Source organism: Porites lutea, chromosome 1, assembly GCF_958299795.1.
Source record: "Porites lutea chromosome 1, jaPorLute2.1, whole genome shotgun sequence".
Lineage (NCBI taxonomy): Eukaryota > Metazoa > Cnidaria > Anthozoa > Scleractinia > Poritidae > Porites > Porites lutea.
Window position 1 is genome coordinate 27,671,160 of NC_133201.1, and position 12,316 is coordinate 27,683,475.

General features: G+C 40.5%; 2 protein-coding genes across 2 annotated transcripts; both read right to left on the reverse strand.

The window, feature by feature from the left end:
• Positions 1 to 2,810: 2,810 nt before the first annotated feature.
• On the reverse strand, positions 2,811 to 5,672 carry LOC140947586 (uncharacterized). The gene is made up of 4 exons (XM_073396736.1): positions 5,626 to 5,672; positions 4,873 to 4,973; positions 4,684 to 4,778; positions 2,811 to 4,122 (listed from the first exon to the last, which is right to left on the reverse strand). Exons 2-4 carry the CDS (start codon positions 4,920 to 4,922, stop codon positions 3,167 to 3,169), a joined length of 1,101 nt encoding a protein of 366 aa, XP_073252837.1. The 5' UTR covers positions 4,923 to 4,973; positions 5,626 to 5,672; the 3' UTR covers positions 2,811 to 3,166.
• A 3,260-nt stretch (positions 5,673 to 8,932) lies between these two features.
• Positions 8,933 to 12,082, reverse strand: LOC140947594 (uncharacterized). The gene is made up of 4 exons (XM_073396746.1): positions 12,021 to 12,082; positions 11,124 to 11,358; positions 10,097 to 10,231; positions 8,933 to 8,970 (listed from the first exon to the last, which is right to left on the reverse strand). Exons 1-4 carry the CDS (start codon positions 12,039 to 12,041, stop codon positions 8,948 to 8,950), a joined length of 414 nt encoding a protein of 137 aa, XP_073252847.1. The 5' UTR covers positions 12,042 to 12,082; the 3' UTR covers positions 8,933 to 8,947.
• Between the last annotated feature and the right edge of the window lie 234 nt (positions 12,083 to 12,316).

Consider the following 12,316-nt stretch of genomic DNA (forward strand, 5'->3'; position numbering starts at 1 on the left):
AAACGCACGCAAATAATGTAGACGAGCTATTTTCAACTTTCTATAGAAATTTTAATAAAATTATAAATAAACATGCACCGATTAAAACCCTTTCTCGACGTCGGATTAAACAATTTTCTAAGCCTTGGATTACAAAAGGTAGAAGAAAGTCAATCAAAGAAAAAAACAGACTGTACCAAATTGGCGATCAGGAAAAGTATAAATATTATCGAAATAAAATTTGCAGCCTTATACGTCTGAGTAAGAAACACTATTACTGCGCCTTTTTTAAAAACAATTTAAGTAATATGAAAAAAACATGGCAAGGCATAAATGAATTATTAAATCGCTGCAAAAGAAAGGGTAAATCTGTTAGTAAATTAAAAGACCCAGATAACAACAATAAACTTACTAATGATTCCTCGCGTATACCTAATATCTTAAATAAACATTTTTCAAATGTTGGCAACATCTTAGCAAGCAAACTACCACCGGCAGAGCGTCCCTTCATAGACTACCTAAGAAATTCCGGTTCGCCAGAAGTTTCGTTTTTCTTCAGACCTGTAACTCCATCCGAAATTCAATTTCAAATTTTATCTATACCAAACAGCAAATCGCATGGCTTATACTCCTGTCCTACTCAACTTCTTAAATACTCAAGCGAAGTCATATCTCCAGTTCTTTCAGATATTCTCAATACATCTGTCTCTCTTGGGGCTTACCCCCAAAAACTTAAAATATCTAAAATTATACCTATCTTCAAAGCTGACGACGAGACCGACACTTCTAATTATAGGCCAATTTCATTATTATCAAATTTCAAACGACCACGCAATACCTTTTTTTGTCAATGCAAAAATTCTACCTTTACAGTCTCTATATTATGAATCCGTTTGTAGTCTTATGTATGATGTAAATAAAAACACTGCTCCGGTTAATATTTCGAAACTCTTCTCTCGAATTTCTAGTGTTCATACTTACAACACACGTGCCTCAACCTCTGAACATTTTTATACTAAAGAATCTCGACTCAATGTCAAACGAAATGCTTTTTCGCGTGTTGGGGTCAAAATTTGGAATGGGATACCTCAAATTCTTAAAGAAAGACCGAAAAAAGCTTTTAAAAGATCACTAAAAGAAATGCTACTCGATTTCCTTGAAACTGAAGACTCCTATATTGATGTGGATACGATCATCGTGAAAATGAAAAAGTAATTCTATTGTCCTTTATTTTAATTTTATTTTATTTTTAAAATTTCACTTTAATTATTGTCCTTGCATTTAAGTAGAACGTATCTATTTAATGTAAAATGTATATACTTATATAACGCCTAATTTCTTTGTATTTGTCTAGTTTGTTGTAAATTATGAAGCCTGGCCTGCCTCGAATAGCCTCGCTAACTGCAGGCCAGTCCCAATGTATCTTTTGCTATATTTTCAAATTTAAATAAAGTTGAAAGTTGAAAGTTGAAGTAGAACGGAGCGTGTTTTAGCTCAATGGGCGTGGCCCTGGGGTGCCTTAACACGAGTCGACCAAACAGACCTTACTCGTCCCCAGTCGTCTCTTATTATTTGGAAGGGGCCAAGGAACGGTTGCGGGAGACTATTACGGCATCGGGTACGAAGAGGACCATGGGATGGTTGCTTCCCTTCAAGCGACAACGACGGAACAAAAGAAAGTGTTTACATAAGAAAAGAGTTCAACTCCCACAGGATTTGTTTGGACCACCAACATGGCCACCATTTCATTGTATGGCCGCCGTGACGTCGTGTGAAAACGCTCCATAGGAGACTAAGGGCCTGTTTACATGGAGTGGGGGACCCCGGTCTAGTGGGGTAAGTTTCTTTTGTTTTCACGCTCTGGAGGACACAAAACAAAAGAAACTTACCCCACTAGACCGGGGTCCCCCACTCCATGTAAACAGGGTCTTAGTGGCAACTGGGGTCGAGTCAGAAAACAGACGGTTAAGAGGGTTACAAATATGATACAATTTAACACCTTCATTTATTTGTTTATGGCAATATTTAGATTAGAGTTAAATGAGCAAAATGTTAACTTACTTGTTAAGCGGGCTGCATGTGACAGCCTCCGTAGAAGTTTAGGCCGAACGCCGTTTTTCTTGTATAATCCAACTGGCACTATTAACCCAAGCTCGCTGCATATTAAATTTAATGCATGTTTTGATACTGTACTTGTTACGAACGAGTGAATCACTTTGTATAGCTGTCAAAATATTAAATATAGGCATAGATGTAGAAATAAACTCGGCTTACCTTAAACTAGATTTTTTTAAGGCTTTATCTGTGCAACCTAGGCTCACTTCATGGCCATTTTGTTTAATTTTGCGGCTCATTGGTTGTTCGTCGAAATGCATTTTGTAATCACCGAAAAATAAAATCTTAGAATATTAAAGAGATTAATTTTTTTGATCTAAAATCACTGGTCCGTTCTTACAAGAGACTCGCTCTTAAAAAAGACGTTTTGGCTGCCATAGTAGTTTAACTCCTGCCAGATTGCAAAAAATCAGCGGTGATTGCACAGTTTTCCAAGAGGACTGGATGGGGACAGACGCCAATTCCCTTGAGACACAAAAAATAGTTAACTTTGAGTTATGTATTGTCATACTATGAAAAAAAAAATTACATCTTTCTGTTCAGGGTTTATCGAGACGTTCACAACGCGAAAAACAGTAATAAAATAGAATGTGTATGAACTAAGACAGAAACAGTATTCCGCTTTTTTGAACGAAATTTCTGATTCAACAAAAAAATTACGGATACACTTGCTCTTGGCAAATGAGAGAACTCGAGAGCAAAGACATTTCTTTTCTAAAAAGTGGGTGTTTATTTGTTGCTCATATATTAGCTGAACTCCACATAAGTTACATCAACTTTACAATTTCATCCCAGCCCCTCTCTCCCACAGACGAAAAGACAAAAAGACTTAGTTCACATCGAATATTCAAACCAACAGCAATAAAATATTTTATAAATGTACAAATGACCGATTATTTGGATAATTTTGACTTGGTTGACGGGACAGTAATAAGCCTTTACAGCGCACTTTAAAGGTGCCTAAAAATGTTCGGTTCTACGATAGTCACGTGTCATGCAGCACGTTTTTAACAGGAACTATAACTAGAACCAGTCAAGCAAGAGTTTCGGTTTTCTTAGGACAGCATTTAAATTAGTCCAAACAAATCACATCAGGATCTTTGTCCTTAGTGGTATCCCCAGTTTTCACAGTATGTGACTGGCTGGGTTCCTCCTGAGGGGCCTGGGGAGTAGTTTGACCTTGTCCTGGCGAAGCTGCTTGCGTTTCCGAGGGGGAACTGTGGCCAGACGAGGTATCTGGCTTAATAAGACCCATTGCTGAAGCCTTGCTACGTATTATGGAAGTGATCTGATTTTCCACCAGAGCTGTGGTAGACTTGCTCAAAATTTTACCAATTCCGCCTTGGATAACGGGGGGTGTACCGCTGCGGGGAGACTCGGTTCCGGTTTGGCCAGTGATCAAACTGTAAACGCTATTGATGACCGGAGTAAGAACGCCTCCAGAGCTGGCAGCAGCCGACGCTGTTTGTGGTACAGCGGATGCCGCAGTCACAGCGGGCTTGGTAGGAAGAGTAGTGACGTACTGTGTGGGGGTGGGTGAGTTCACGTGATAACTGATCATAGGAGAGCCTGGTTTAGGTATATTCTGCACGAACCAGGGCTTGGCCTGACTTGACGTGGCAGTGGAGGCCGAAAGCAATAGAGTAGTTGGTGGAGGTGGCTGGACTGTGATGGTTGCATTGCTGCCTGTCACGGGTGGAGCGCGGTACACAGAGCTTGTAGTGTAGTGAAGGGGTCCAGCTCTGATTTGTACAGGGGGCATGATAGTGCCACCGCCCAACACTAAGGACTGGACCTTTGGCTGGATAGCAACTGAACCCATTCCTGGAACGGGAGGGGGCTGGATGGTGTTTCCAGGTATGATGACATTGGGTGGTGGTCCCTCGCAACGTTTCGTTAGACGGCTGAGGATTCCTCTCTCCGACATGTTAAGCCGAGCAGTGACGGAAGGCATTCGGACTACTGTCAAAGGAAGACGGTTGACGTCCGACTTCATGTCTGATAGCAACTCCTCCAGCTGATTAAGTACTGCAAACATAAACAAGAACGATAAATGTGCGTCTGTTACATCCTAGAAGTTAAGAAGATGGCAACTTATCCACTGGATAAATCACTGTCCAGAGGATATCACAATCGGTTTCCCTAATACGTATCTACTGGTTAGCGATTTATCCTGTCGATAGCGCCATAGGTCCCTATACAGCTTTTGAACAATTGAGGACTGGTGATATAGCGATTTTTTGTCTTTTAATCATACAACAGGGTCACTATGTTCAATAACGTTTTTATCACCACGAGCGAAAGGCAGATAAAATTCATTTTCACAAGAAAGGTTTAAAACCAGGCGTAACATTTTTTAGTTTTTCTCACAAAACGTCCAAAAGAGGGGAGCGATGAAAGGCGACAATATTCACAGGCTTATAGTTCGAACGACGCTACTTTAATTGTGATGAATAGGTACAAACGCTTTAACGTGTTTAGCAAGAAGTACCTCTAATGGTCCCCATTTTTTTCACCTTCCCCTTATAGACAGCCTATTCACCGGCTATTGAAGCCATAAGCTACTAAACGTTCTGTGTGAAAGATTACCTTTATGAAGTACAGCATTGGCAGGTTTGTTTCCTGCTAACGACTCCTTGGACAGATGCTGGTGACTTTCCGCTAAGCACTCCAGTTCCGCAAATCTACCGAACAAAGACAAAAAATGACTGCACATCGTATCTCAGTTCTCAAAAAAGGCGCCAAAACACCGTTCCTGCAGATTGATTTGATATTTACCTTGCATTTAAAGCCATGGCAGGGTGGTTGGCATCTTGCCTGAGTTTCATGGTATCGGCTCGTCTCAGCTGTTCTTCTATTACAAGCGCTTGTTCTAACAACTTAAAACAAAACAGCAGATAATTCACAAGGGTGCCATTCACGGAGATCAATTGCGAGATGCTCAAACCAACACAAGGCGTGAACTATGCCAACACAAGAAAAGCACACTAGTGCGCTACAATAACGTCAATAAAGTTGTTGTGAACTGTGACAGTGTTACTTAGTGTACGCACTGTCTTCCTCTGTCGAACCAGTCTAAGAGCTTAATTCAGGTTTCTAATTTCTTAACTGAATTTCTAGTTTCAATTATAACTATACCACAGTGCTTGAATTAGCATAAAAAAGATGTACAGGGGGAAACAATGAAGCAATGCCACTGGAAGGGGGCTAAATTTGATGTTTTAAAACTCAGACTTAAGACTGAGAATTTGGGGATATCGCTGACTCAAGAAAGGTTGCTTTGGGCATTAGGCATTAGGAAGCTATTGTTTGGCGGTACCTCAAGTAAATCGTTGCAGTGAGTTTCGTATGCCTGAGTGATCAATACTTAATTGCCTATGACCAATTGTCAAAGCAATCTTTGTTAATAAGGTACAGATACTTAATATCACACAGTCATTGGCCATTTATCCCTGAAACCCAAAGAAACTTAAGATGAAAACCTATTTGATGTCTAAACACAAAACTGGGAACAATATCAGCAGAACAAACCTTAAAGCGTCGCGCAATAAAGCGGTTCTTGTATTTCAGAGAGACTGAAATAGAAACAAACCAAGGTATAAGATATGCAAAAGAAGTGTGAACTAGGTTGATAAGTTCCCGTTTGAGTGGTAATGTTAGCGTGGTCTAAATTGAAATTACCTTAGACTTTCTCAACGTACGATGCTCGCGCGTCCCCTCGCGCAGTCGACTTGTTTCTAAACTTACGTGGCTAGTCTCGCAACTTCGCCGCTCTCGTTCGCTTGCTTCGCTCACGCCTTCGGCACTCACGCAGTCGACTTGCTGCAAGTCCATTCCTTAACTATTACTAGTACACCTTCAGGGATGTCACTAAGATTTCAAGTTGCAGGATAAATACAATAAGTAGTAGGCAAGGAATCAAACAGCTAGGGATTTCTTTTGGTTCTGTTTTTCTCCTATTTACCTACGCGACTAGCCGGGGACCGCGTTCACAACAGCCGGGGGGAGTCCCCGGTTCCCGGCTCTTAATGACAGCCCTGCACCTTACCACTTATTATTAAAGGCACGCGAGTTTTGATAACTCTTACCATTTTTGAACGGATCATTGACCAAAACAAACTTGCGATCATTAGCGATATCCTGCCACCTGCCATAACCGTGACTGAAAGAGAGATAATGTCAAGGAGAAACAAAATACCCTATTCTCACCAATTTTCGCAATCTCACAAAAGTAGAGAAATTTTATACAACATTCTATTATAAAACAATTAAAATTTTAAGTCGCAGTTCGGATGGTTGTAGTTTTAGATAAAATGACTTTGTCTCCGTTGGATTTTTTTCAGCAATTTTTTGTTTTTCGCTCTACTCTATAAACTGCACCTTCTATTGAAAAGCCAACGTTCGATATATCAGAATTCTAATATGACTAAGACGCTTTCGGAAAAAAAAAACTGCAAAATGTTTACGATTTTATTGTCTGGTAATTCCCAAAGGAGACCTGACCACAAAGAAAACCAAACCAGAAAGCATTGGAGTTTATATCGAACGTAGGGTATTGTGGTCAACACTCATTTCCATCCGCCAAACTGACGTTGACAGATTAATGATTCGTACACAAAGTAAGGATTAGAGTTAGGGTTAGGGTTAGGGTTGTTGCTATATATATTCAAAACAAACCATTCATTGTCATCAAGTCCTTGGTGGTGTAGGGATTAAAGTGATGCACTGCAGAGCCGATGTTCCGAGATCGAATCCTACTCGTGCCATCTTGAATGTTTTTTTTCCCTTAAAATTGAAGAGACTTACACTTTTTTGAACAGAAATTTCAAGAGACAGAGAAATTTCATGTAAGAAAAGTGAAACGTCTTGTGAGAGCCACTGAGAGGAAAATGTCAGTTTGGCGGATGGAAACAAGTGACGACCGGGTATTGTCAACTGAGGAACAACGCTGGCGCACGCGCAGTGGTTAGAGCACTCGAGTGCCACTAATGTGGCCCAGGTTTGAATCCTGGCGTCAACGTCATATGTGGGTTGAGTTCGTTGTTGGTTCTCTCCATTGCTCCGAGAGGTTTTTCTCCGGGTGCTCCGGTTTTCTCCTCTCCTTAAAAACCAACACTTCCAAGTTGTAATTCGATTTGGAACGCACGGAAACGTTTTAACGAGTTCTTAAGAACTCCTACTAGTGCTTTGAGGGTAAACAAACAAGAAATTACAAAACAAAAAGTCCAAATAGCGCATACCCTTCAATCAGACGCCAGTTGTTCAAAAGATGGATAGTGCCATCCACTCAGCTGGATAAATCTCTATCCACTGGCTGACGCATTTGGCTCCCCTAATACTTTTCCGCTAAATATTGATTCATCCGGTGGATAGCGCTGTCCAACGTTTGAACAACTGGGGCCCGGCTATTTCGGGTCCAGGGTTTGGCAAGGGAAAGAGCTGATTTTTTTAAACCCTGACCGATCACACACTTCAAGTCAAGGGGAAGGAACGGGTACAGGATACTTAAAATACCGCGGAATGAAAATTTCTAAGAAGTGCCTCTCTTCTATCCTTCCACCCCCTCCACAGAGATCCATAAGTAGAGAGGTTAAAAGCATCACGTTTACGCGAATTTGTACCATGTGACCAAGTTTCCCCTTTACTTTTGGTTTACTGCTAATTATTTCTACACATAAATTAGTGTTTCGCGCAATTTTTCATCCATAAGAACTATCTTTGAGCTGTTTTTATCTGCTCATTTTCTATTTTGAGAAATGCTTAACTTGAATCTGACGTTTGCCGTTTGCTGTATACGTGAAAACACCTCGAACAGCAAGTAGCGGACAAACGCTTTGATATCAATGATGAAATGCCATTTAGTTACCCTCGACAAAAATTTTAAATCTGGATACCCAATACATAACATAGACCACAAAATGGGATGGGAAGGAATAAAGGGAATAATACAGTAACTACTTCAATAACTGTGTTCAGGATACATGACAACTCCAGCTAGAAGCCAGTAATCATGGCATCTCCACCAGATATCATCGCATTTCCTTTTCTCTTCCACTTCCCACAGAGTATGCAATTCAGTAAATCCACCATCGGCAATGCTAAACATGAACCGCTGCTGTTCATTAGCTGCACTTGCAGGCTTACTCAGTCCAGCCGATTTCTCAGTAGATTTCTCCTGTTTAGGGACTGCTACCGGATCAGTTTTAATAGGGGCCTGCTCTGTTTTTGCAGGCGATTCGGTCTTTTCTGCTGTATTGTCAGTTGCCTTTTTATCTGATTCTAAGGCATCTCCAGTCGGTTTGCCCTCCTTTAGATCAGATTCTATTTTCTCTGAAGGTTTATCATTAGTTTTATCGGTTTCTAACTCTTCTTCTTTTTTCTCGCTCTCTCCGCTTTTCTCTTCTGGTGCTTTTTCTGTTTGATCAGAATCCCTCTTACCGTCAGCCTCATCAGAAGAATTTTCAACTGACTCAACTTCCTTTTTTCCTTCATTTTCCTTTTTATCAACCACGTCACCTTGCTCTACACTTTCACTCTCACAACTCTCTGTTTCCTTAGTCGTGTCCTTTTCCTCTTTTTCTTCTCCTTTTCCTGAATTATCATTTTTCTTATCAGCTGTGTCAACAGTTTTATCATCCTCTTTCTCCTCCGCTTCAAACATTGGCTTCTTTTGTTCACCATCCTTGCCATCTTCACAAGACTTTTCTCCAGTTTCTTGAACATCCATTGGCTCTGTTTCGTCAGATTTATTGTCGTTATTTTCTTTGCCTTCATTGACCTTTTTTTTTTTTTTTTTAATTTATTTAATGTCGATGACGTGGGAAGTGTTTACACAATCTTCCGAGCCAGAGGCTCATGTTAAAAACGCTCGACAAACTAAAAAATACAAAACAGGATAAAAAGTGAATTATGTATATACAAATATTAAGAAAAACCTTAAGACATCGTAATTTTGGGAAAATTTTTTAAGAAAATATTTTCTGAAAAAAAAACCACTAAAAAAACCTAAGAACATACATTAAAAATAGTTTAAAACGGACTAATCATTATAAACTGATTAAAATATTAAAAAATATAATTATATCAGTATAATTATACATGGATATAAACTAGCCCAAGAGTATGTATTCTCAGGATCCTCTTTTTCACTAGGAAAATCAACATCCATTTTGGTGTCTGTATCAGTCTTTGGATCTGCTAACAGTAAGTAAAAGTTAAAACAAAATACGGGGTTTCTTGATGTTGTGGATGGGGGTTCCCAGTGGTGCCAACAGTCGACCTTTGCGGTCCTGTGCCAAAGTAAGAATTTCGTGAGGAAGGGGGACATTTTCCGGATTGATTAGTTTTGCAGCATATTCGTGGAATAGAATTTTACGTCCACAAGTCGTCCATGGATGGGTACAATCACCGAATGACTAGGGTCACTAATCTGGAGGACAAAGTTAAGCACTTGGGTCTGCATTCAGAAAGACCTTATGAGTTAAGATTTGTATTAACGCTAGATCCACAACAATGATCATCAAGTCCTTTGTAGCTGGTCAGTCACGTGGTACAAAAGGGACGCACTGGGACCATTGTCAATTGTTGTCTTGTTCCAGTGCATCTGGCCTTGATCTACAGCATGGCGGTTTTGTACCACGTGAATGACCCGCTGCAAAGGGCTTAGAGCGATGAAAATATCTTAACTGATGGCTTCGTGAATCCGGCCTGATAGTAGAGAAGCAGTAAGGAAGATTCTTCCAACGTACTTATAAGGGACAATAGAGAGCTTAAACAAAGGCGTTTTTGAGCGACGCACGTTAACCGGAAGTGAAGTCTTTTTCATTTTAAAGCAACTTGATGCTGCGAAATTTGTATTTCTAAGTGTCTTTACTATCATAGAGACTATTTGTCTAAAAATTTTGGCAAAATCATTGTCGAAAACTGCAAAAAAAGACCACTCCGGTTGACGTGCTTCGCTCAAAAACATGACCAAACTCCCTAATAACTTCTCCTAACTCACCTTTGATGCTGTCATCCTCTTTGTGTCCATCGCTGACTTCCTTCTTGTTTTCTTCACTATCTACAGCAGGTTTAGCTTCCTCACCTTTTTCCTGTTTAGCACTATCATTATCTTCCTCATTAGCCTTCTCTTTAGCTGCAAACGGGACACGAGGGGTTCTATAAAATTACACGTTCTCATACCATTAACTCATTCATTAAAATATTTTGCATAACCGATTAGCCAACCAGTGGATGTAGTGTATTGGCGTTGATAGTGTAGTTTTTGCTTTAGAACGCCCATCCACCCTGGAGTGCTTGACATTCCTGCCCCCGGAACTTCCGTCTTTTTCCTACTTGGTTGGGTACCCCATGGAAAGAATATTTCCGTCAAAAATGCTGTTGCACTATACTATTTTGCGAAAGATAATCGTTTCTTCAATGAAGAGAGAAAAATCCCTTTATTAATGTTAATATAGTGTCTAATAATCTTAGGTCTTTCTCAGTTAATAATTAACGGTAAGTCACTGAGAAACATGGAGGCGATACGTTACTCGACACAAATGATGCCAGCTGTAAAAGAACAAGTTAGATTCAAACTAAACACCGAATGAACTTCAATTACTCCCTTTCAGTTAAAAACATGTTGGAAGTTTTACAACATGATCACATTACGGTAAATACCGCAACTTCTTTCACAGACCGAAATGAAAAATTTCCCTAACCTTTCATATACTTCAACAAGTAAAATCCCTACCCTTTCTTATAACTGAAGCCTGAAAAAGGTATCCCTTTCGGGTGGAGCCTGCTTGTATAGGCCATTAGGCTGATTAGGCAACAGAGCGGGAAAGTCATTTGACGACGGGAAAGCTCGCAGAAAGGACTAATCTCGACTTCCAGTGCCCAATTTGCCGCTCTGTCATTGGTCAAGCCAGTTGTTCGATCTGCGCGCGCCGTCCTCAACTGACGTTCCCTTTCTGTTGCTAAATCAGGCCATTATAAGGAGTACTCCCACCGAGAAAATAGCCTGTCAGTCAATTGATCCGTACCTCCTTCGTCTTTGTCAGTTTTCATTGGTTCAGATTTCTGTTGTTCGTCTTCCTTCTTCTCAGGTGTTGCCTCTTTTTCTTCCTTTTTAACTGGCTCCTGTTCAACCTTTTTGCTGTCGACAATCTCTGTTACTGGTGTGGAGACACGTGAGGAGGTTTTACTTGAAGGTTTTTCTGTTGAAGGTTCTTCATCAGGACAAGCTTCCCATCCATTTATATGAGCAAACTCTTCAACCTGAACGTAAGGCCAATACCCACGACAATCATCGTCACTAGCTAGTCGTTTTAGGCCCCTCACACATTAACCTGCGAACGGCAGACGTATTTCCGATCGTCGCTTCTCTCCCTCCGAAAAATAACGGAGAGAGAGAGGCGACGACCGGAAATACGTCTGCGGTCCGCAGGCTACTCACACATACCCATTAGCCTATCCAGGAAGTGCCTCCTCGCCCCCTCCCCACCCCACTCCACCTCGGAGTTCAGCCTTTGGTTTCACCACCTCATAACGTTGAAAGAACCCTGTTTAGTAAAATGAACAGTGCCAAAAGAAAATACTTCTTGCCGGCTTTCACGCCACTTTTAGAATTAACTCCAGAAGCTTAACCCTTTAAGCCCTAATAACTCCAGAAGCTTAACCCTTTAAGCCCTAAGAGTGATCAGCATCAAATTTCTCCCTGTAATATCAATGCGTTTTTTAAACAGAGTGGTCATGAGAATTACGGACATGAACACACAAAATGAATTTGCTTCATACTTTACCAACTTCTCCCCACTTCTTCTGTAGGAAATGAATAGCGGCAACAAATGAGAATTCAAATTTTGATCTTAGGGTTTAAAGCGTTAATACTAACACATTTAGACTTGGTTTTCACGATTTCTTATGGTAAACCCGCCCACCTTCTTTCTTATGAGGCTCATGATACCGGGTCAGCACTTGAGTTCTTTGAAGTCCTTCACGAAGGCCTACTCTGGGACCTTAACTCGCCTTAACTCGCAACTTGAGATTATGTTCAAATTTCCTTATCTCGCCTTAACTCGCCTAAACTCGCATTATCTCGCACAAACTCGCCCAATCTCGCCACTGCCAAGTGGATACCAATTTTAATATCTCATACTACTCTCAGTGTAATTTCACAATTACTCCATAAAGGGAAGACGCCAAAGAACACAAATTTCAAAAGTTTAACAGATAG